This window comes from Gymnogyps californianus, chromosome 18 (assembly GCF_018139145.2).
Source record: "Gymnogyps californianus isolate 813 chromosome 18, ASM1813914v2, whole genome shotgun sequence".
Lineage (NCBI taxonomy): Eukaryota > Metazoa > Chordata > Aves > Accipitriformes > Cathartidae > Gymnogyps > Gymnogyps californianus.
Genome location: NC_059488.1, coordinates 12144609 through 12169918, shown reverse-complemented (window position 1 = coordinate 12169918; position 25310 = coordinate 12144609). Strand labels below are relative to the sequence as shown.

At 50.4% G+C, this 25310-nt stretch overlaps 1 protein-coding gene across 4 annotated transcripts in view; it reads right to left on the bottom strand.

Annotated features, from left to right (window-relative positions):
- Positions 1-341: 341 nt before the first annotated feature.
- PBX3 (PBX homeobox 3) overlaps positions 342-25310 on the bottom strand; it is a 116283-nt gene continuing 91314 nt past the window's right edge. The window contains exons 3-10 of one of the 4 annotated variants that reach the window (XM_050907756.1): positions 23005-23246; positions 16814-17004; positions 14385-14520; positions 7435-7600; positions 6366-6368; positions 6026-6138; positions 5113-5202; positions 342-2090 (exon numbers count right to left, since the gene is read on the bottom strand). In XM_050907756.1, coding sequence (XP_050763713.1) covers positions 1998-2090; positions 5113-5202; positions 6026-6138; positions 6366-6368; positions 7435-7600; positions 14385-14520; positions 16814-17004; positions 23005-23246 — 1034 coding nt within the window. In that variant the 3' untranslated portion in view covers positions 342-1997. The remainder of the gene's footprint in view (positions 2091-5112; positions 5203-6025; positions 6139-6365; positions 6369-7434; positions 7601-14384; positions 14521-16813; positions 17005-23004; positions 23247-25310) is intronic. The other 3 variants (XM_050907758.1, XM_050907755.1, XM_050907759.1) reach the window with 3 other exon arrangements.

Genomic DNA, 25310 nt, shown 5'->3' with positions numbered 1-25310 from the left:
CCTGTTATTGACCTTTACTTTATTAAAAAGATTTAAAATTAGCATTTATATATATACGTCCTTCCAAAAAAGTTTTTTTAATAAAGAAAAATATTTTTATAATCACATTATACTTGCTAGCTGAGGCTGTCGTTCCAAAGTTAATGTTAAATAAAGATGGTAATTAAGAGTGAACATGATGACGATTTTTAAACTCATCTAAAGGGCTGACCCCTTCCTTCGCCTCCACTTGAATTTTTGCTCCCGAGCAGAGCCGGTGGAAGCGGAGGCAGGGGCTGGCGGGGGCAGCCCGCGGGTGGGAAGCCTCTGCCCTGCAGGCGCTGCTCCCGCTCCTGCTCCCTGCCAGGACGCACCTCTCCCAGGATTTCCAGTCTCCTCCAGGCAAGAGGGCACAAGGACCTACTGCTATTTAAAGAAATGCTCAGCTCCTGCTTCGTGACGGCTTGCACTTCTGGTAGCCTACTCATCTCCTAGGTCTGACTGAAACTGAGCAGGAAGAAATTACGTCAACGTTTGATCATGAAAGCAAAAAGTTTATTCATGTTTGAAACTACATATAACTACCACGAGGAAGACTTTTCAATCCAGGGTGTAATCCAGTTAGAAAGTAACACGAAACGGTTTAATACATTAGAATCACTGCCACAAATTATTTTCATGACTCAATCAGTTTCAGAATCGCATACAATACAAAAGAGAGAAAGAAAGGGCCCCCTGTTACACAGGGGGAAATATACAGTACTGAATACTGAAGTCTGTATGCATTACAATTAGTTGTTGGTTTTTGCGTGGATTAGTAACAAGATGAAGAACATTCAAAATGTTTCTCAGTATTTACAACAGTTTCACTGTTTTGTGTTAAACCTAAGACCCCATGTTTCCACTTCCGCTTCTTTAAAAGTTGCCAATGCAACCCTGATTCTTTTAAAAGATTACAATGTACATTACATTTCATGGGGAAACAAAGAGTTAATTACAAGATGCAAAAAGATAAGAAAGAGACAAACTACAGCGTGAGTATCGTTCAGAGGTAGTAAGTGAGCACTCTAAGCTACAGAACATGTTGAAAGTCTATTGGTTTGTATGAGTTCGCATGAGGTAATAAAGCTGTGTTTGATTGGTGAGATGTATAAATACTCTTTTGCTACACTATGTACAACACTCCATATGATGGTGCTTTTTTCCTTTGCTTTTTTCCTTTGTTTGTTTGTTTGTGGTTTGCTGCCAAGAAGAGGTAACAAATCTTGGCAGGCGTGTGCAGCACCTAGCTCGTACTGTAAAACCCCGGGTCTTGGCTTTCACAGAGATCAGCAGCAAGTGTCTTCATCTCCTAAGAACAACCTATGTCCGGTGTCGAAATAGAGAGAGGAGACTCGGGGTCCGGGCCGTTTAAGCAAGAAAAGATCCTCCTGGTTTCCAATCTAATTTGTAAGACAATAGATCACAACAAAAATGTGACGAATAAGGATTCTTAAACACAACCATTGTTAACCGAAATAACCGAACAGCTCTTTTTATTCCAACTCTATAAGAGATATGAAAAGATTAAACACAATCAAAGTCTGCAATTCATTCCGACTTTCCATGGAAATATGCACAAAGTTAAATTTAGGTGAGGTGTTTCTTTGTGTCTGCTCTCGCTATTGAGGTTAAGCTTGTCCTGTACTTTTACCCTTAAGGCCAAGTAATTGGCAACTGTTAGACCAACATCGTTAAAACTGCTGATAATAAATTATGATAAAATAGTTACAGGGCTATAAACAATGCTAAATCTTGGCCTAATTGGATAAAGTGCTTTTTAACATTGTGTGTTTTCAGTATAAATACAAATGATTATGATACCTTTAAAAAACAGATTTACCAAGTTTTCTAATAAGACAAGGTTTTACAGTAAAGCTGTAGGTGGTTGGCTACAAAAAACTCTTTCCTTTTTCTCCTGTGACTCTGAATGCGCTAATCAAGGCATCTCAGCTCAGGGAAAAAGTGTTGCTAGGAGATTAGTTAGAGGTATCAGAGTGCACACTTCCCGGCCCTTCTGTAGGGGAAGTCACAGAAGATGGAGTAGTTGCGTCCTGCCAGCCTCCATTAGCCTGAAAAGGGAAAAACAATTCAATTGATACAATTACGCATATTAATTACACCGCACACTGAAAGTATCAGACCGGCAAGCCCCGGGGTTTGGGAGGAGATGCTCTGGGAAGGAGACTTTCCTACACTCCCTCTGGCTGCAGAACTTGTGAAAGGAAGAAACAGCAGGCGTCACGCGAGGGATGCCGAAAGCATGCTCTGCGATAACGCCGAGCCTTCAGCCGAAAGGCAAGCGGAGAAACCAGAAGCCGTTTAGCCAGATGTTAGCTGCAATTAGGACTTTGGGATTTCTGCAAAGACCATCCGCGCTTTAATGAAGAACGTCCCTTTAGCCGACACTTCAGCTTTTTCCCCTGAGAAGACGAGCCTGGGGCAATCCGTGTTTATCCCCCTCGCCTCCCCTGGCTTCCCAAAGTTCGGAATCGCCTTTCTCCACCCGGCAGAGCCCTCCGCAGAGCTGCTCCACCCGGTGAGCACGGGTCCCTGCAAATCCGATCCGCCAGCACACAACCGTCGGGCTGCGAGGCGGAAAGGGGCCGCTCGGATCGGTTTTCCCATTATCTCTAAACGCAGCCCCTATTTGGGACGCCGCTCCGTGTCTCCGCACGCCGCCGGCCCTCACCGCGTCAGACCTGCATCGGCAAGAGCAGCGCTCAGGAACAAATTTGCCTTATGTCTCGGCCGATCGAGGCAATTGCTGAAATCAATGTCTGATCAAATTTCTGCTGTGGCAGACAGCTTGTCGCTACATATTTTTATGTCAGTCAAGAAGAGGGAGGCGCGGGGCTCGTGAGTTGGGGGACGCTGAGTGGAAGTGACGGGGAGGCCTCTCCACACAGCCCGCGAGAGCCGCCCCGGCCCCGCGCTCCCGGCGCCCCCGGCCTTGGCAGGGACGCTTCCCGGCAGGGAAAGGTTAGCCTATGCTAATGTGTTTATGACGTGCTTCGTTACCAAAACAATCAGCGGCCTGGCTCGGCACCGTGGGCTCTGGTAACACCGCGCCCTCCCGGGAGGAAGGGGCAGGGGGGAGCGATGGCGTCGTGTGGGGCCTCCTGGCCTGCCCGGCCGTTGCCCCTCATCGCAGCCGGCCCTCGAACCCCTGCACCCAGCCTGGCTAGATTTTACATTAAAAAAATTGTTCATCTATCATGACGACAGAAAACGGTTTATGGCTCCAAGAGGAGGAGAAAGAAGTCTCGGTAATTATCTCCTTTGCAGACGAAAAACAGCAAACAGAGGAGCGCTTATCCTGACAAATTCAAAGGTTTGGGTTTGGCTTCTCTTAAGTAAAATTAACGGCAACACCGACCTGCAATCACATCAAGGCTGAAACCTCCCCACCCGCTTTAAAATACCCAACTGTTCAGACGCAGACTGAAAACGTACAAAATCCTACTCCAAATGCAGAGGCACCGCTGCTTTTTTATTTTTTAAAGATATGAGAATCTACTTAGAGAAAGAAAAACTCTTGTGCAGATATGAGTCTAAAGATATTCCATCTGAAGTAAACATCATTCCTCTTTTATCCAAATTTATAAACAACAAATGTACAATATTTTTACTCAGCTTGGCAGCTGGAGGAGAGGTTGTCAGCAAGCATTCTTTTTTTCAAATAAATTAATCCTTACTCTGGTGGTTTGAGATTATGCACTGTATTATACAACAGCGCCTTATCAGGCCTCATCAGTGAAGATGGAATTCATGTCTGTAAAATGCTGCAGGCAATCACAGTTTCATATTTTATCATGTTGATAAGGATATCGCAAATTCTCTGAAGCATTTCAAAACACTTAAATGAAAAAGGAGAAATGCAACTAAAAGGCTTTTTATATGGTTTGTTGTGGGTTATTATGAGTTATTTATAAACCCAAAAAGAAAGATTTGACATTTCAAATGTAAAAGATTTGAGTATTTAATGGTACTTTTTTCCCTTTACAATTGAACATCTTCAATCACATTTTAAATCGTTAATATTTACTTTCATGGCAAGTGGAAACCCAAAAAGGGGGAAAAACCTCCCATTCCCTGTGGCTGCAGTATCTCACACTGGGTCTCCCCGTTTTCCTGCAGCCACCCTCTCTGCGGGTTCCCGACGCTGCTCAGCACCCGCATCCCGATCCACAGCGGGTTGTGAAACACAGGGGTGGCCCCTGGGATGGGGGAGACGGTCACTAGACAGGGAATTCTCTACAGTAATTTTAAAGTCCGTGAATACAAAGGAAAACAAATGAAAGTCACCTCTCAAGCAAATATGAAACATTAAAAAAAAAAAATTAAAGCATTAATTGTTGAAGTTGTAAATGAGAGAAGCAAGCTGGAAATGAAGGATGAAAAGGATCTGCTGTGGAGCCCTCGCCACAGAGGCTGCTGCTGTGGGTGGTATTTCATCCCAGGCTTTCATGCCGACAGAAGAATAGATCTCTGCGTTTATTTATCCTGGCGCCTCGTGTGCAGGCTATGGGGTCCAGCCTGCGAGGGTCTGAGCACTGTCAGATCCCATCGCTTACAGCGAGAGGTAGGACATTTAGCACCTATCGCCATCAGGCCTATAATCCCTCAATTTACTAGCATCTGTTTGCCAGACTTACTACTCTCTCCCGTTTGGAGTAACAAGGCCAAAAGTACTTCTCAAACACAGGAAAAATGTGCACCCTTGAAATGGCTAAAAGTATATCAAAAGCACAGTCCTGGTGTCTGATTGCAGGCAATAACAAACACAAGTACAGAGTTATCTGACCATCTCTGTGCGAAGAACAAGAGCCTTCTCTCCAAGGCTATTACTTTTTAACTCATAAGGCTGAAAAATATAAAAATTCGAATCGCTCATAGTCACGGCTCTAGGAATTTCTCTCTTCTTATGTTATCGAGACTCATAGCTGTATCAAGGGCTATTCTGTGGTTCATCCCCAAAGATGCGATATTAAAAAACGCTATTGCAAGAGTAATTAATACATGTATTAATGACTGCATTTACCTGACACCATGCTTATGGCTCTCCAAACTATTGTTCCCCTGGGTACTCACATTTAAATTATGTGGACTGTACAGTGAATTTCCTCCCAAGCCATCATTGTATCCTCCCGTCTGATTGATAACATGACGCAGGGTATCCACCTTAAAGTAAGGGGAAACAAAATTCATCATTCCAAATCTATTAAAATATCATCACTTACAATAGGCAACATTTTGAATTATGTGAGCCAAAAGGGTTTAGCATCTTCTATGAAAGGCAAATTTATCAATCAAGAATGACTGGCAGAATTTCAACAAATCCTTGCATGTTAAAAACCATACATCTTTGCTTCTCACACCAGCCAAACAACAACTTCCTCACAGCAGTGCGTCCTGTAGGTCCTTCTTAAGTGTCTGCAGCAAAGTGCTGTGCATATTTATACGTCTGTATGTGCTTGCATGTATGGGAAGAGATTATGGCGTATATACTGCATATAAAACATGGAGTTAGCCCTGTCTGAAAGGACTGGAAAAGTGACTGAGAATGAGTTGTATTTTAATAGCTCAGTTAGATGTGTTCTGACATTTAAATAAATGAATAAATAAAAGTTTGTCCAATAAATGAAAGAAAGATGGTGTTGGTTTTTTTTTTAAAAAAAAAAAGAAAAAAAAAGAAAAGGAAAAAAGAAAGAAAATTCACTGGATTTACAGTGTCCATGGAAGTCAGACGCACCCAATCCCATTCCATGAGCTCAAGCCAGAGCCGAATGCATTCACAAAGCTTAAAATTTCAATCAGAAAAAAATCACTCTTTCCTTTATACTTGTGAAATTCAATGCTGGGGTAAGAATAGGTCACATTCAGAAATATGCAGCCTCCACTCTGCAGCGAGGCACAGACCATTCAATAGAGCCAGAGTAAGGTGGAATTTTTAGCCCAAACCCTACCCTGCTAGAAAGGCCCTACTTTGGGGCATTTCTCCTACCTGTGACTGCACATTGGCTCCGACTTGGGACCCCTGGTAAGAATCCCCATTCAGACTCTGCATGTTCATGAACATGTCCCCAGAATTTGGGAGGTTAAAAGAACCAGAAGAACCTGGAAAGGAAAGAGTTAGGTAGCTGAATAACAGAGAGCTGCAAATATATAACCCCAGAGACCTGAGGGCAGGGGAAGGAGAAGAAGACAGGAGAGGAGAAGGAAAGGCAGCGCACAGCAGAGGGAAAGCTGCTGGCCCCGGCGCAGGGCGAGCTCGGGCCGCTGGCCCCCCGCCCACCGGCTCGGCGCGTCCCGGCGGGGGCTGCTGCCGGCTCTCGCCACCGCACCGGCTGCCGCCCGGGGACACTACGCTGGGAAAGCCTGGAAGCCCCGTGCGACCCGGCTCAGCTTTTCCCTCTGGAAGAGCAGCCTGTACAACAACAGGTTTTCATGTTGAGAGCTTTCCTCCGGTGGATCGCTTCATCGTGAGATGCTATCACCGAACACTCGGAGAAAAACTCATTTTGAGTCTGTGCTTAACGTCTCCTTCAAAAGGAAATGGCTGGTAATTTCTAATTAGCCGATTTATTACCATCAGAGGAGGGACCTTTTTCTTACTTTCTTTTGATTAAAGTTTTTTTTTCCCCCATGGACCTTTATACCCTTTAAAAGTCGTCTACAACTAAGTCACAGCAAAGCTTCACTGTAAATAGTGTCAAACACATCTGTGCTTTGTGGAAACCTTTGCCTCTGGAGCCCAAAAAAGCGACTTCCTTTTTACACACTCCCCCTACTAATTTAATGCTTAGCTTTGCAAAACGTCAACAACACACTGGCGAGACAATTTTTAAATACTGCAGAAGAGCACGTGGTAGAGCAACTCCAAAATAAAAGCTGCATCCTTAGATTTCTCTGTATAATATCAACTCCATTTCAAGCAACCCAGAGTTTAAATTCTAATTAGTGCATGCTAAAATATTCCTCTATTTTGTTCTTATCTTGACAATAAATTTAACAGCTCTACAAAAACAGACTTGGAGCTGTGTCTCATCTTATTTTATGTTATTTTCATTGAATGAGAGAAAGCTTAAAATATCTACGGAAACAAAGAAGCTGCCAGAAGCCCGAGCCAGGCAGACGTTACCACTGCGGGAATTACGTGGGCCCCGCTCCGCTCCCCCGTAAGGCCGCGGGAGCTTTGCCGCCGAAGCCGCTGGGACCACCTACGGCAGTGCTCAGCCCTTGCAGTGGTCCAGCCTGGAGGTCCACGGGCTTGGCACCGCTCCCCGTGCCACGATTAGGTGTGCTGGGGAGCTGCAGCCTTCTCAGCCCGACCGAACTCACTAGGGTGCCATCGAGGGTCTTCCTTTACGGACTGCCCTTCGGGATGCTTTATCGCACGAGCCGGGTACGTACCAGAGTTTGGTGTGGTGGGGGAGTTTGTCTGGTTGTTCTGGACGGCCGCGGCCACGGCGTGCGCTGCGGTCACAGCCGTCTTTGCCGCGTAGAGATTGGCTTCTTCCTGGAACTTCCCGATGTTCTTCTTGTACCTGATTCTCTTATTGCCAAACCAGTTGGACACCTGCAGCGGAGAGAGGTGGGAAGGGTGAAGGACACAAAGCGCTTGACCTGGCAAAGCGTGATCCCTTCGAGATGTCATGTTTTGTCCAGCAAATACACGTGCCCCAGCTCCCAACCCGTATCTGCTGGGTACTCCAGTTAACTAAGCAGTAGCCAAGGACCAGTTAAATATTACTATGGATATGAGCATGATCTGGCTCTGCTTCTCTGTTGGCAAACTGATGCTCGAGGGGTGACACTTTGATGACGACACATATCCTGGAGCTTGCTGTAGCATTTAGTACAGCATTGCCTCCTACTTCTATGAGCCATTTGTCAACAAATTCAGCGCAAGACCCCGAAAGCTGCTGAAGGGGGACCAAGGTCCGGTTGAGTGAGGGCAAGCGGGCAGTGAGAGCAATTGTTCTTTATTTTTGGGCTGGAACAACCTTGGCAGCCCACTCATAGAATCGTGTTTGGTCGGCTGAAAATGAAAGGAATCATATAAATCAATAACATCTGAAAAGTCACTTTGCCATCTCCCTTTGAAGATACTGTACTGAAGCCAAGACGGCTCACGGGGCACTGACTATTAACCCACACAGAGGTCATGGCTGGAGCCGCTCAGAAAAGTTCGTACAATCTTTCTCAGTGGCTTTGTTTAACTTCAGCCGCTGTAACAGAGCTGCTAAATAACAAACCCAGTTTGTAACACGGATGACGGCCAACGCTGCCGAGACAAAAAAGCATCTGCAACACCACAGAGGTAAAGGGGAGGGGACCAGTAATAACACAAGCGGTTATCGGCCATCCCTGCAGCGAGGGACGCAGCCGCCCGGCGCGGGGCGAGGCAGGGGCTGGGGTCCCGCGCTCCCCGGGGCCCCGCACCCCCACGGCTGCACCCCGCCTCGAGCCGCAGCAGCTCTGCGGCACCTCTCACACCCCCATGCTCCATCGTAGCGCCCGGCAAGGCACCCACGACACAGCGCCCGGTAAGGCACCGCGCTGCAGGGAGGAGACAAATCCTGCTGTATTTTATGTAGCTATAGCTTTTGTTTAAGCACAGTTAATGAAAAGCCTCTAGCTTTTAACGGTAATACAAAAGGTACCTTATACATTCTGTTCCCTAGATAATACTTCACCGTATTCTATATATTGCACTTAATATTACCTTGTCTGTCAGAGAAGCAATAATACATTAATGAAACCTAGCAAATAATTATTGTGGACAATCAGATTATGCTTTATTAACAGTTTCATAATTGAGGAATCTCTGTACATCAACTGTATTGTCCACGGATGTGTGCGAGACCCCTCTGTTTATGCACGCCCCTGGACCAATCAAACAACAGCCATCACTAATAAAGGTTTATTTAATTCTCACAGTAAAATTTTAATATCACCAGCAGCCTGGGGAAGCCTCAACGAGTGGAATTGCTTGACATCAGATCGTTTCCATTCTGCTAGTCCCAATACTTCTTAATCTTTAATATCAAGGCAATTAAAATTAATGGCCACTCATCCAGAGCCACTGTGGGCAGTGTTTCCTTGACATCAATTGTTTGATGGGATTACCTAGAGGTTAAACTAACAAGCAAGGTTTAATTGGAAGCAATGAGAGGAGCAGCGATCGTACGTTATGTTTAACCCGCATACCACATCTAAATGAATATCCAGAAATGTTAAACTATTTCTGAGATGAAAGCACGCGCCCTGCGTGCCGGCAGAGCACGGCATCCGGGGCTGCTGCGGCTGCCCCGAGAAACCACAGCATCCCTCTGGGGTAATGCAGTCACCACCCAGGTCCCTCTGCCTCCCGGCCAAAGGACTCTTCACTCTCCCATGAAACACATCGGCGAGGGGCTGCAGCAGAGCGTGCCATGGCCCGGGGACGCGCAGGGGCTCCGGCCGCAGCCAGGCATGCACAGCCGACACGGGCGGCTGGACGCGTCCAGGCCGGGGCCAGGGCACCGCTCGAGCAGAGGCTGTGCCAGGTAGGATTTAGGCTGGATTCACCGCCATGGCATCTTTTCCATGGGACTGTGCCGGCTGCCTGCAGCTTCCCCTGCCCGCCCGGAGCACACCTCGCCCTGCCCTTGCCGCTGGCACCGGCATCGTCCCAGGGGAGGGCTGGGATGCTGGTGCTGGGCTGCCCCCCGGTCAGCACCGGGACCGGGAGGAGCCGCAGCGCCCTGGCTCCTCGCCCAGCCCTGCGCTCACCCTAAAAATGAAAGTTGTCTCCATCGCAAGCTGCTTCACAACACATTTTTCATTAAAACAAACTATCTCTTCACATAAAAAAACAATGAACATCTTTCTCTTCCTGATCATTGAAGGCCAATTAATTAATTGGGCTTAATTGTATATTACATTTCAAACAATACTGTTGCACTTATTTATCATGTTAATTGCAATGTTAAATAAAAAGACAATAAATTATTACTTAAATCATCAAGATGCCTAATGTGGGATTTGGGATGGGGCAGGCCTGCCTCGTGTCTCCACATTGGCTGATTTCATGGGATAAATCAGTGCTCGTTCTGCAAAAGACACAGCTGACATGAGAGCATCACTGCTGAAATTAGTGAACTACACATTTATGGATCACGGAAATTCTTCCATGGTGTTTCCAAGTGTTTGTAGCACACAGTTTATGTTCCACACCTAATCAAATGGCACAAAACAGAAAATTTTGAAAATCAGTGATGTGGCACAATTATGGTACATGATCTAAAACTAAGAATTTTACCTCTAGAAACTATTTAATTAAGCTTGCATCTTTTTTTTTCTTGCTTCCCATATGAAGTCAAGGGGTAAGAGCCTATACATCCATAGCTCTCCCTGTCAATCTGCTTACAGAAACAGACTCAGACTCAGAAGAAGCAGGGGCAGGAGGGGTGTTGAAAACCAGCTTCTGCATTCTTTCTTTAAAAGAATTTTAAATATATTCCCTTGTCAACCACATCCTTCTTTTGTTTGAAGCAGTGAAAAATTTTATTGCTGTAATCCACTGACATGCTTTCAGCAATGACTATGCCCTCTCTATAGCCCATATGATAGACTGATAGTTGTTCATGACACCCTGAAAGAGGCTCATCTGCAAAAGTATAAAACATCAGCCTCGCAGCCATGGTAAGGGGAGAACAGATGATACAGTTTATCTCCCTCGAACACGTGCTGATCGGGTAGCTCTAAATTACAGCCGACGATGTTCTCTGTTTAAGGACATTTTTTTCCCTAGAATTACCTTTTCCGTACTCCTAAAAATGAAATTGTGTGAGGTGTTCATCTTAATAAATAGTTTGTCTTTATGCTTTTCTTGAAAAACCTTCTCTACATATTATTTTAAACACCGATATCAAAACTGAAACCGTCTATCTCCCATCTGCAACTAAATGATTCTGGGAGACAATTTTCTTTGCGGCTCGGTAAAGTGCTATGGCAGCAAGATTTCCAGTGAGTTGCTTAATCTGGGGGGAGGATCACCCAAAACGCTCACTAATTAAGTGTTTGAGGGAGAAAATATTCTGCCATGAATCTGCCCCCAGCATTTATAAGGCACTGACAGTACAAGAAAGAAGCACCTTGGATCACTGTGAGGAGAGGCTACAGGGGAAGCCTGGCTCAGCCAGAAAAAGGACAAAGCCTCTTCATCAAACATGAACCACAACCTCCAGGAGTTTGGAAAGACATCCATTAACATTTTTTTTTTCTTCCCCATTTTCCAGCTCTTTGCACCTCCAGGGCGTTTGTAGCACGGGAGGTAAACAGGGCACGGTGCCAGGCACGGCGGTGTCTGAGGGACACCTGGTCGAGGCTGGAAATACGTGCGCTCAGAGATTTTTCATAAAAGTCCTGTGCAAGGTGTAGCTCAGTCACTCGCTTGGATGCCATTGCTTATCCCATGCGATGCTACTCCTGCCAGTATTTTAAATGACTGCTCAATTCACCCCTGATTTCTGGATTGCATCCTCTGACTTCTGCTGCCAACCACCTGAGCAGTGTGCGCTGGGCTATGTTACAGTGCTTGCTCAGAGCTTTTCTGCTAGATGGCCTCAAAAATATATACATTTCTCAGTACAAAGAAAGACAACTCCAGCCCAGTTTGACCTAGTAAATACCAACCCTGCAGTCCCACCATGCGGCCTTTGGAAGTGCCTTTGAAAATCAAAGATTAGGATATCCATAGCATTCACATTTTCTAGCTGTGACAGCAGATCTATCAGGAACTTAAGCAACCAGCTGATCAGAGGCACTCCCTCTCTCACGTACGTGCTCCTCTCCCATTACATGACACATTGCCCCGTTTTCAGGCGTTCCCATCATCTGGAGGTTTTCCTAGCCATTTATAGTGTCTTGCTGGAGTGAAGCTCCAGCCATGGCCCCAAACCTGCGTCTCTGGCAGCTAGTGCCCAGGTTGTGTGGTCAGTGCTGCCCTTGCTCCAGGCTGGAAAATGTCACCCTGCAAAGCTCAGGATGCCGTACGCGGTGCTACAGAGGACGCAATGCAGCTACTCCCATGGCTCACTCAGACTTCCTAATGGATTCAAGAAACAACTAAGTCATGCTCGTATCAAATATTAAAGAGACAAACCTATATTCATGTCACAGGCTCACTGCTGCTGCTACATTTTTGGACCATCTGCCTGCCTTTTATTTCATTCTACAACACATACATTAAATCTTATCAAACAACCAATTAAGAAAGAAATCAGATCTATTAGCACTAGAAGCAATCAGTTATGGCTTCTCAAATGTTCCATCTCATTTCCTTCAGTCACTTCAGCCTTATCTAGATTTAGCTTTTTATCTGTCCACTCTGTGGGATCACTAACTCCTTCTCTGCCAGGCACAATTCACCGTCCGCTGGGTGGACAGAAAACATCTCTTCAGCAGGTCTGTTGTGCTCTTTTCCACGTCATCTCTCCCAATTACATTTTGCCAGCAGAGCTGAAGAACTTTTGGTTTTGCCAAGTTGGTGCTGATGGCGTTGCCTCTCCTAACTACACAGCAGGCTGCCTCGGCTCACGTGGGAAGATTTTTGGACACTACTTACTGGAGGAATTGCTATCAACCATCTTGTGCCAAGAGGACTGAAACCAGCAACAAAATGCAGGGGCTGCAGGCCAAGGTGCCCAGGTACTCGTGTGCTCTCGGGCTGTTTGGATGGTTCCATGCATCCATGGCAGCCGCAGGGATGCCTGCGGGTACGGAAGAGCTGCCCAGCAGCCACCACGGCTGCCCCTGTACCTGCTGGGGCTGCAGTCACTCACGTGATGCTAACAGCAATGAAGGAGCAATGTGAGAGGGAACGAGTTTGGTGCTGAATTTCCCCCCCAAAATTCCCGCCCATTACCACAGCCACTCATAAATGGACTGGGAGAAACTGTCCCCATCTCCATCCCTTACCTTCCCCTGGCACCGGGCACAGGCACTTCTCACCCCGCTTGGCGTACGGTACGTGCTGCGTGCCAAGGAGAGAGCAAGGCACCCACATGTGCCCGCTGGCCTCTCCTGTCATAGGGCAGTTTTGCTAGGGTTTGTACTGAAGGTGCATCCAAAGTCAATTAATACCAAATTTGGGGGAGCTGGGCGGCCTTTCATTTGAAAGTCCTCAATAAAGTGCCTGAATTTTTCATGCATTCAAGGGAGACCTATAAAGTAAATCTCAACTCAGGTCTTAATTATAAAGCTAAAGGTTGCATTGCTAATAATGCCAATACTGCAGCCTGCAATCATTAATAGTTAACACATTCACCGCAGGCATTGTTCCTCTAAAGGGCCTGAAATATTGATAAGCGGAGCTGATGGAACTGGGAAGAGATGGCACACCAGCCCTTGCAATGGGCAACGGGGAGGCTGGAGAACTTGGAAACTGCTGGTGAGCTTTCCCTGCCACCCAAGTGCAACCTTTCCCAAGCTGTATGAGCCAGAGTTGCTGTGGAATAATTTGGTTTTCTATCAAACGTAGAGGCCACAAGAAATGCAAAGTGTTGTTTTGCTTTTTAAGCTATCTGGTGAAGGAAAGCTTGATGGAGCAGTGTCATCAGCCTGAACATCACTGTGAGACACCAGTCCAGAGCTGTAAATGTACTTTGGCCTATACAGAAAGCAGCCGTAGCCAACGACGGTGTGCATTTCTGATTAGGGAGATGCTGGTTTTCTTGCATTAACTTCACAGTAACATCTGTTATATGTGATAAAAGGAGCAAATCTGCCTAATACATTTTTGCCACAGAGAAACCACTTGTGTCACTTCAGTGTATCGAGAGGCTGAATTTCTGGCTGGCTTAGAAAAACAACTTCAAGCAATCAAAGAAATTCTGATCTATAGAGATAGATTATATGTTTGTCAATAAACTGGCCTTCCCCCGAAATAATGGCAAGTTGTAACGAATTCATAACAGACAGTAAGGCTCAGCAAGGAATCTTACTGACTGTGCAGAGAGAAAGCTGACGTAAAGTAGGGTGCTAACCTTACAGCCTTTTTATTTCTATCTTCATCTTTGTATGCATACTCTTTTTACCCCAGCACAACCCCGGCCACCCGCAGGCACGCTGCCTTTCCTGCGGAGCTTACTCATGTTCCATCACCCTGCTGAACTTTATCATGGTCAACCACGCATATTTGAAGGGATTACAGAGGTGCATTGGGCAGGGACCTGCTCCATATCGCACGCCTCTGTTGGAAGCACGTCCCAGAGGCCGGAGGGAGACGGCAGCTTTGCAAGGGGAGCCGGGAGGTCGACGCACTGCCTGGGGCGCGGAGGGATGGGGGCCAGGACCCACTCCCACCCGCTGCTTACCTGCGATACTGTGATGCTGCATTTCTTTGCCAGCTCTTCTTTGGCTTCTTCACTGGGGTAGGGGTTACTGAGGTGGGAGTAAAAATACTCATTCAAGATTTCTGTGGCTTGTTTACTGAAGTTACGCCTTTTCCGTCTGAAACGAGAAAAGAAAACCACAGCTGTTCTTCCAGATGCAAAGAGGCCTCTGGCAGGGTCAGCTGGGGTGGAAGCAACCCTTGTTTCACACGCTCATGCTGCAGCACACAGCAGCACGACAGCACCATCTCAGTACCCCTGATCCCTTCGGGCCAGCCCTCCACCGAGGCTGGGCTCTGCCCTGATACCATGCAGAGGGAGCGGTGGGCTGCAACGCCCGCATTCCTACATCCAGCCCTGCAAGGGTCTGGACTCCGCTTCTGGCTTCGTGCCGTCCACCTCCACCTGGGGTTTCATCCCGTGGGTGCACAGGCCACATCTGTGTGCTGTGGCAGAAACCGTGATGAAGCGAAAGGCAAGGCAGGGCGCTGAGCAGGGCAGCCTGCCTGAGCACCTCCGCACCCAAGTATGCAACCCAGCCTGAACCTCCCGGCTGTTAAATCGCGCTGTGCTGACAGCAGCCTAACGAACCCATTCCCTTTAGCGGCAGGTCAGCTGGGGCTTCTGCACAGGCATCTGGGGTGAGCACAGTGGAAAAGGACAGGGTGGCCTCGCTGCCGTGTCCTCACATAGCACTCATTGAGCTAATTGGCTTCCGTGAGCAAGTGGCTTTCAGGGCTTTGCGAGGGAGACCCATCTGTACACCCTCCTGCCGAGAGCTGAGCAGGGCTCAGGCTCTCACGCGCCACGTGGGACAGGTCCCGAGGTGTGCAGCCTCACAGCCTTGCCGGAAAGCGAAGCCTTTCCAGAGCACACCACCTGGCACGTGCTCCAGCCGGCCCAGCAGCGAGGCAGCGCCGGCCGGGGAGCAGCGCAGCCCCTCCGGCACGGCAGGCAGCCGGCCCACTGCTGCGCTCTCGCCGCACAGGTTACAGCGGCAGCATCTGCACAGCTGCGGTGCCTTCCCTCCGAGCCGATATCGGCCGCTCTCCTTCTCCCCAGAACATCCTCTCGAAAGCACCGGTTAAACATTTCCTTCAGAGCTCCCTTCCCCTCAGGGCTGGTTGCAATCAAACTGCCTGCGCCCGAGGCCAGCAGGCAGCCGAGCGGCAATCCCCAGCGCTCTCTTCCAGCAGTATCACGATGCTGCTAACTACACTGTATCCTGGAGCAGGCAGACTCTCTCCCTAGAGCTATGTTTATCTCATTACTGTGCTTCCACTCATTTTGCCTTATTTACCTTCCTCCTTTTTAAAGAAATCACTTTAAAACGTGCATCTGCGAGCTCTACCTTTCGCAGTTACGGGAGCTCTCCACAGACATTTCCTCCAACTGTTTGTAATTACCCTAATTTGCCACACCTGCCAGTGACCTCCTTGTTAATAAAATTATTTTGCTCCTGTTCAGCTCCTCACAGCTTTCAGGTGTGAAGCATGAGCTAGCTGCTGCGGGGAGGCTCTGCGTGGGGCCTGCTGCTCTGCCGGGCTCTGCCGGGCTCTGCTGGGCTCTGCCAGGCTCTGCCAGCTGCCAGGGTCCTGCTCTGCGGAGGGGAGCCCTGCAAAAGGGATGGGGATCGATATCCCACCTCATCAGGGCTTCCAAACAAATCTGACTGTGCCTATAAACCCCCTCCTAATCCCCGTCTGCCTGCTTCCTCGCAGCCTGCAGAATGAGCAGCCCGCTTCGGAGGCTGGCAGGCTGTGGGGACGGGCTCTGAGCTCTGGCAGCAACACGGGTGTCCAAAGGACGCGCATGCTGGCTGGCAGCAGTTCGGAAGGTGCTGCCTTCTCCCGCGCCCCAGTCAAGCGACAGCTTGTTGGGAGATGGGCCAGCAGATCTGGCTTTCGGAAGCATTGTCACCCTTCTTACCTCGGGCGCACGCAGCTGCTAACCCAGCGTCAGCTGCAGCCCATGGGCACGATCCTCCCAGAGAACTTAGCTCTTCCATTACGGGGTCAGTGTTTTGCAAGGCTGGCCTTACGCTGCAAGACATTGGTACCAGCAGCCATTTAAATAACTGCCGGGGTGACAAAACAGCCCTTCGCACAAATCCTATGAGACTCCCATACGAGCAGGGTAAACAAGCCTAGTCTTTGCGCTAAAACACGTCGAAAAGACATTGCTGTTTGTTTATGAAAGAGCTCTGTGCAGGAAACCCCCCTTTCACAGCAGCTGCTGGGTGAAGGACGAGGGCCCTGGGCTTTTGCTGGGGCAGAGCAGCCTCTCCCACTCTCCCAGTGGGTCCCTGCCCACGCGGGGACACAGGTCCCAGCAGGGCCAGGCTCTCCCTGGGCTGCCCAGCAATTGCCCCTTCCCCCCAGAAAGAGCCGGGGCACTTGCCTTTGCCTTACCTGGCATCGAGGAACCTTGATCTTAGAATCATTACTGCTTCACAAGTACTTTGTTTGAGTTGCATCTGGATGGAGCTGAATTTTCGATGAATGATGCCCACCATCCTTTCAATCTCCTTGGGAGAAATGGGACGTGTCCGGCTCTGTTCTCTGAGAAGGTTCATCACGTGTGTCGTAAATTCATTACATGCCTGCGAAGGAAGGAGAGACTTAGAAATTGTTTTGCGCCGTCCCACAAGGACACAAGCTTGGGCCTGGCTGTTGGGGGGAAGGCAGCACCGGAGGGGGCTGGGGGACCCTTGCACGGCCCCGTCCCCTCCACACACGCGCAGCCAGGGGAGCAGATCACGCACACACCCTGTCCGTGAGACCCGGGACTGTCCTGCGGCAGCCAGGGGTGCTGAGCAACCGCGGCACAGCTCCTTCCACGCTTATCCCTTTCAATGTCCCTGCATCCCCAGCCAGACCGCGGTGGAGAGGAGAGGTCAGGATTGGCACGTGTAACGGCTGCGGGCAGGAGGAGGACATGAGCGGGGACCAGCACACACTCAGCAGCCAAGCGAGCAAACCCTGGGAAGGGCTGCCTGTCCTGCAACCCGCCGAGCTCCGCGCAGGCAGCAGGCAGGATTAACACCCCGCAGCAGGTGAGGAGCTCTAGACCTTTCCGAGGCACCGTGTGCGTCCCCTTAGAGGGTGGGTTTCAGCGAAGCCGTGCCCGAGCCTGGCCCGCGCCGCGCTGCCAAGGCGCTGAAGGAGGGAAGGCACGAGGAGCCATCAGTTATCAGTCCCAGACTACGCAGGTGGACGGACACGATGATACAAACTTCTCCAGGCTGCATCATCAACAGACGCCACCTGATCCGAGCCTCCGCATGACCAAGTGGCTGTCACGCTGGCATCCCGGCTTCCCCCACGCAGGCTGGAAGCTGCCACAAACTCTGCTGATTTATGTCTCCCTTATCTCCTTCAAAAACAAACCCCAGGACTGCTGTCTGCTAGGCAGAGATGCGTGGTGGCCACGGGGCTAATCCCTTCCCAGGAGCCAGCCTGGTATTCCAGCACATTTTGGGCACTAACCTACCCCCGTCCCGACAGAGCCCCGGGAAGAGGAGAGGGGCCGGGCGCTGTGCTGGCTGCCGTGGGGTCTGCAGGCAGTGCAAGGCGAACTGCTCCCCGCTCCCCGAACCCTTATCAGACGGAGGTGGATGTATGCAAGGCTGATGCGTCTGTGGGAGGTCTGCGTGTCGGCTGTGCCAGCGCCAGCCATCGTAACGCACCGCGGGGCTGCCATCGCAGCCAAATAAGGCCACAGGATTTTGCGCTCGTGCATCTAACGTGACGGGCGACGAGCACGATGCTCAGCAGCCAGTAAATCACGTGGAGGAAACACTGCAAATATCTCGTCCAGACCCCATACGTTACGTATCTGTTTGACTCTAGCTCCCCTTTTTCCTCTAAAGCCAGGGTGAAAAATATCTACGTAATTTGTCTGACAAGTACATTTTCTCCTGCATTTCAGTAGATTGTGTGAGGGAAAGAGTTAAAAGTGAAAAGTTTATGCATCTAAAAACTCATAATTTCCTATAACATTTGCTGAACGTCTCACAACTTATTAAGTGAAGCCATCTATGAATGCAAATGCTGATTAGCAATTTGGCAATAGCCCAACATTCGCAGAATTCACATAGCTTTTCTTTAAACCAGTAGTTCATACATGATTAATTAGAACATCTCATTTATGTAGTGTGCACTTTAGCTCATTACTCTAAGTAAAATTCGTTAAGTATTTACATTTAGATAATTAAAATCTGGGTACACCCTTAAGAAAGATGCATACACTTCAGGCAAAGTGATTTTTTTTTCTTTACACTACTGAAAGTAAATTACAGGCTAATTTACATCCTTGCAGCACCCGTTTGGAGTCAGCGCTCCGGCGAGGCTTGGCGAGGCTCGGCGAGCCTTGGTGCAGACGCCCTTCGCCTGGCACCGCCGAGGTCACGGTGCCGCGGAGGCTTCGCCAGCTCACCGCCGCTCCATGCCAGCGCAGACGCGACGGCTCCTCCCGCCAGCTGCCGCTCCCTGACTTTCTCAAGACTTTCTGAGCTCCAGGTTAAGGAGTTTGACACATCTCATCCTCGCTTCCCATTTGCATATTTTCTTTCTTTCTGTTTTGACATTTCAGGCAGCGCAGCTCGCGGAGGTGACCAGCCGCCGTCCCCTCTCGCCACGCCAACGAGATGGGGACGCTGCCCTGAGCACCCCCGGCCACCCTCCTCTCGCCCAGGGAGAGCAGGAGTTGTCCCAGGTGACCTGTTTCTCCTCCTCCCATCCCAAAGCTTTGGCCTGTGTGGACGCAGACCCAGCACAGCAGCTCACCCAGGCTCCGAGCCCCCAGGGAAGCGCGGCAGCCCCCGGCCGGAGCAGGGGAGGCAGCCAGGCACTGGTGCCTGCTCCTGCCGGCCTTGCTGCGCCGGGACCACATCCTTCCTGCGTGTCGTCTGCTGAGCTGCCTGGACAATCTTAGCATGCAAAAGCTTGGCTTCAGCCACCCGACTGACGGCAAAAGCACCAGCTTTGGCTCACACAGTAAATGATGCACAGAGGTAAAGTAACACAGGCACCGAAACGCAGCAACTCCCTCCCTGAGACAAGAGAGCGGCTCTGACTGTCCCAAAGATACAGCTGAATCCAAGTATTTGGCACTGAAAGAACATTTCAGGCGCACAGCTTGCCACATGCCTCCTTGTTTGCAGATCCAGGGAATTCAATTTTAAAGTACAATAAAAATGGCAACTGTTGCATTAAAAATATTTTCTGATATGTCTTTTCTATGAGAAATATTTCTCCACAAACACAGTATCAAAAATCGGATGTTTCAAGGCTAAAGTGAGTTTCTTGCTTTCAAGAAGCAAAAATCTTTCCCTGAATTTACTTGAACTCCTTGATGAGACTTCGTTTGGTTACAGCTACTTAGAGAGCCTGGTTTTAATTTATCTTCACCAGCACCTCCCATCTGCGGAGCTACTTCAGTGCAGCAGAGTGGAAGTAAGCTCAGAAGACTCCGATGCTTTGTCTTGTTTTCTCTTGTTTATTTATAGCGTCCAAGCTACTTGATCCCTTTTTCAGTATTATTTTTCAGGCCTCTGCTTGGTGCCCGAGACATTATTAATAATGTCAGGTTATAAGTGATGGCCTTGTTAACCTGCTCAGAAACCTTGTAGGAGCGGGGATGCTCCTGCTAGCCTTAATGCTTCATCAAGACTCCTCAGACGAGCGGAAGAAAAAGAGAGGAAATGGCCCAAAACAGTCTTCAGGGGCACGGTGCCAGCCAGTGCTCCGTGGGGCTGGTGGTGTCTTCCGAGCAGCCACGCTTCACCCCAGTTTGGGGTGAATTCAGAAGACATCTGTGAACTCAGGAAGCAGGTTCCCAGCTGCTCCAGGAGGCCTGGGACCCTTACAGTACTTTTGCCTACAGCAAAAAATGTATTTCAGTGTAATTATAGAAGATAGCTTTCAATATGTCATCTCTATTATAGTAGCTGTAAATTATGGAAGGAGCTGCCTGTGTACGGCCATTTCTCCCGGCGCACGGCGAGGGGAGAGCTGTGTGATGGCGTGACACACTTTCCATTTCTCTTTTTTTTTTTTTTTTTCCGAGTGCATTCCCCTAACTGGCAACAAATATCAGGATCAAACTCTGCCTGGAAAGCGTCTCCAGGAAGCTGCTCTGGTTCCTGCAGCCGGCTGCAGCGGGACGGCAGGAACGCCTGCGCCAGGAGAGAGATGCCAGGAGCTGCTCCCCCGGCGTGGGCAGGTGCCCCTGCGTGGGGGCCGAGCTGCTCCCCGGCTGCAGGAGGGCACCCGCCTCTCAGGAACCTGCAGCCGCTGGCGGCAGAGATGCAAAGTCTGGCTGCCTCTCGGCCGCGGAGACGGGCACTGCGTTGAGACAAACCGGCAGGAGACAGTTTGCTGCAAGGCTGGGGAAATTATCATATTTCTGTAGAGCAGACGTTGCTGGGTGTCAGGATCAACAGGGAAGCGTGCATGTTTCAGATCAGCTCCACCTCTCTCTCCTTCTCCTAGCAGCACTTGAGCATCCTCCAAAGTTTCCCGTGGTGTGGACGGATGGCTGTGACATTTCAGCCGAAACCTTTGTAAATGGAGCTACAGGGCTAAAAATGCTACTGCTTCCCCCACATCATTAAACTTATTAGAGTCACAGGACACTTGCCAGCAAATGGCTGCAAGCACCGACCTGGAGTTGCTTTGGCCCCAGATCTATCTCCAGCCTGTGTGCCTGCGGTTTTATAAGACATGGTCCTGCTGGATGGTGCTCGTTAATCTGACGGCCATCCCCATCTCAGTGCTACAGGCGGCACGCCGCGGCCCTGCAGTGCAAGGAGAGCCCAAGGCTCCGCGCAGGACATTTGGGGTCCTTGGAGGGTGCAAGGGGAGTTCATTTGAGGGAGAAAAGGAGATTTGCACAAATATTTGCCCTGTCAGTTATTTGCTCAGTTATTTGTTCACCACTTGAACAACACAGTGAAAGAGGCGGCACAGACGAGGCAGTGCCGCTGGCACCTGAGCCACGCCGTGCCACTGGCACCTGAACCACACCGTGCCACCGGTACCTTAGCCACGCCAGCCTTGCGCCAGCCTTGTGCCGCCCGGGCCATGGTCCCACCAGCGTCTGCAGCGGGATGCTGCGTGGACTGTGCCGGTGGGTGCCATCCCCCCACTCCTCCTCCACGCTCCACCGGTGCCCCACACCCACTCCCCACCACCCCATCGCTTCCACCCACTGCTGACGCTCAGCCGGCACCGGTCGGCTGTGTCGGCACGGCCTGTCACAGACCATGCCTTTGTTTCTGGTGGCATAAAAAAGCAAAGCAAAGTAGCCAGAGACCTTTCAGAAGGTCTTCACACGAGGAAAGGGGAACACTAAAATAAAGAGTTATCGAGGCACTCAGGCCCCACTTTACGCTGGTGAGGCAGGGAGGGGAAGCATGCTGGGGCAGAGCACAGGGGCTGGGGAAGGAGCCGGGCAGCACGGTGCGCTCTTCTCCTCGCCCTCGCAGTTTCGGGCAGTTTTATCACTGCCTCCACATCTCTTTTGTGGTTTTGGTGTGTACAGCCCGACGCTTTGCCGTGATGGGCTGGGGGCAAGGGCAGGACTTCCCCGGTCAGCTCAGGAAACCGCCAGCTGATGAGGTTCACTGAGCTGATTCGGCTCAGGGTTTACAAGCTTTATTAGGACACCTCTGGGAGGGGAAAACGAAGACATCGCTTGAGGCTTGCGAGGGCCAGGGGTCCCGTGCCATTCTTCCCTCCCCCGTCTCCTTTGATGCCGTTGTTCCTTGCAAAACCAGAAAAGAGAGGGGGCAGAGCGGTCTCTCCCACGGATTACAGGGAAACCAGGGTGGCACAGTCCCCCACCCCACAGGCAGGAGCCACGCTGCGCCCAGCAGCAGCCGGCAGCACGTGGCAAACATTCCCGGTGCCACCGGCGTGGCAAATGTGGCGGGTCACCAGGTCCTAGCAGTGAACATAAACCCACGGGTCTCTGCAGCACACTCTTCACTCCAAACAAAGACACCGAGAGCCGGTGTCCACCTGAAATGCGATTTCCACATTTCCTATCCGTAGCGGCAGCTCCCGAAGCCCGGGCCAGCCGCTGTGCCGGCGCCTCGCTGCCCGCTCCCTTGCAACCTGCTACGGCCGACCCGCTGTGGCCAAGCCTTGCACCGGAGCCTCCCGCTGCCTGCTCCGGGAGCCCGTGGGCTGAGATCGCCAGCACAGCCCTCGCCTGCCTGCGCTCCCCGACTCGCCAGACCCATCCTTGCAACACGGCATCACGGGGCACGAAAGCGGCACCGAGCAACAGACAACTCTCCTCCTCTCTCCCTCTCTGGGGTGTCTCGAAGGGGAGAAACACGGGCTCGGGTGTTGCTTTTATGCGGTTACAGACAACAGAAAACACTCAGGCATGCAAGACATGCGTCCTGGGTCCAGCGAGCGGCTCCTCGAAGCCCGACGGACTCCCGTAGCATCACGGCTCTTTACAGGGGAGAGGGGTGGGGAAGGGGAGGAGGGGATGTGGTCCGGAGCTGGGCAGCGGCGGGCGCTGGCAAGCAGAGGTGCGGAGGAGAGCAGCGGCAGGTACACGTACAACTGAGAGGCTGATGTCTGACCTGTTCATATTTCTCCAGCTCTGTGTGATAGATTTGTCTGATCTGGGTCAATTTGGCTCTGTAATCTGAGTGTTCAATAGAGTTATCTGAAGACCCTCCAGAGGCTGCTGCGGCTGCAGCTGCTGCCGCCGATCCCCCACCTTTCTCCGGACCTGAGACTCCTTCTGCCAGAAGCATATTGTCTAGTCTCATTAGCTGGGGATCGGGAGGGTCTTCCTCCTGGGCTCCTCGGATGCTCAAACCTTGGGCAGAAAAGAGAGAACAAGAGAAAACACAGTCAGTATTTCTTGCATCTGCCCGGCCGCTGCCCGCTCGCTGCACGCCTGCGAGGAGCCCTCCTGCCGAGCCCTCCTGCCCCGCGGGGCCACGGGGAGCGGACCTGCCCACGGCCCTTCCTACACCCCTGTGGTGGCACCCGAACGGGGCAGGGCCCGTGAACCGCAGCCCAGGCAGGGGCTGTGGGGTGACGGTAGCGCTGTCGGACCCTCTCGGTTCTGATACAGAGCAGGAACATCTTCACGAGGCTTTTAAAGGACCCTGCAGAATTTTTAAACACTTCATTGTAAGTATTAAAGGAGTATTTGCATGAGTACAGAGAGATACGCCTTCCGGTTGTTTTCCAAGACATTGCTAAATCTACGCCAGGCTGGCATTATCCTACACATTATATCACTTTGATGCAAGACTGTGTGGTAAAAGTAAGTGCATTATTTATTTGGAAATAATTGATTTGCTTCTCATTTCCTTCCAAATGGATCTAAGCAGCACGTTACTCTTACGGAGACTTGCACCACTGGATTCCATCCCTCCTATGAGGTCCAAGCGTTGGTTTAAAATGCTTGGGGAAAAAGCTGCCACTCGCTCCTCAACTACAGGAGACTTCAGGCGAAAAGCAGGGAGGTGCTGCGGCTCCCACCGGCACAAATCCCATGGTCGCAGCCATTTCCATGCGTGTCCGCAGCCTCTGGCTCCACACAGGTGGAACTGAAATTTCACATCGGAGGAGGGAAATGGTGGAGACGGAACTGGGAGCATCGCCTCGGGAACGGCCGCTGTGGGAGCAGGGTGTGGAGGCTCCGGCGGCCCCTCGCTCAGGGCTGCCCCGCTCCTCTGCAGGGCAACACGCCGCTCCACAGTGTCTGCTCACAGACTGAGGATAGACAAGAAGGAATTAAACTTCCCCTTGCCGTGCAGGGATTTGGTTGCTATCACAATGCCGGGATACTGTGTATGTGTTTAAAATTGCCAGTGCTCTTGCACTATATTGTTGCGAACAACATTTTAAATCTAATTTTTGTTTTAAATCGAGAATTTCCAAAGCGATGCTCTGTCAGCAATCTTTTCTGCGTCCTATAGATCAAGGCTGACAATTTGTAACTTTAATCAGGTCATGCAGGCATGGTGCCAAGCTGTTATCAACAGCGCCGAAAAGAAAGTTTAAAAATAATTACAGTAGTACAAAAATCACTAGAGCCGTGGCTTCTTGAATCAACATTTCCATTAGAGATGGAATGCAACCATGTACATCCCAGCCCAATTAACCTCTTTAAATCTGTTTAAGAGCAGATATTCGTGCTCTGGATAGAGTGGGTCCCAGGGGTCTGCCGTTGGCACCCCGCGTGTTTGCACGGGCGCCTGCGCCTGCCTCCGCTCCTCGCAGCGGTGCAGGCTCCGAACGGGCTGCGCCAGACGCGGCAGCACCATCCACAGCTGCCACGCACGCAGCTGAGCACCAGCAATGCTGCTTGCTGCGCTAGCCGGGAGCAGCAGCCGCTCCCGTACAGAGTTCACCCTCGGTGTCCTAAACCCCATGCACAGCGGGAGGTGACCCCCTGACTGGCCAACCTTCCAGACTCAAGAAAGCACAGCATTAATTTTGCTCTAAAACACACATTTTAAACCTGTCACCTTCATTTAAAATATAATTCCATATAATTTCATGGGAATAATAAAAATGTCTCATCATCTCTTTAAATTATTTCTGTTGCCTGTTCAGAGGTCCACAGATGAGCACGGTTTAACAATATCACGCATCGCCCCAGCATGTCCCTGGGCTGGCACACGCGCGTTGGGGACAGCTCTGGTTCGGCTCTAGCCACCCGTGCCGCTGCCTGAGCACGTGGCCAGGGACGTCGATGCCGCGCTCGGGGGTCCCCGCAGCAGGAGGGGTGATGCTCCCCGGCCAAGGGAGCCCTGCGCCCACCCCAGCTGCGGCGGAGCCGGCACGGCTGCGTCGGGACCGCTCTGTCCCTCGCCCCCTCATTCCCCTTGGACTCACTGCCCTTGCTCTTGCACAACTCCTGGCC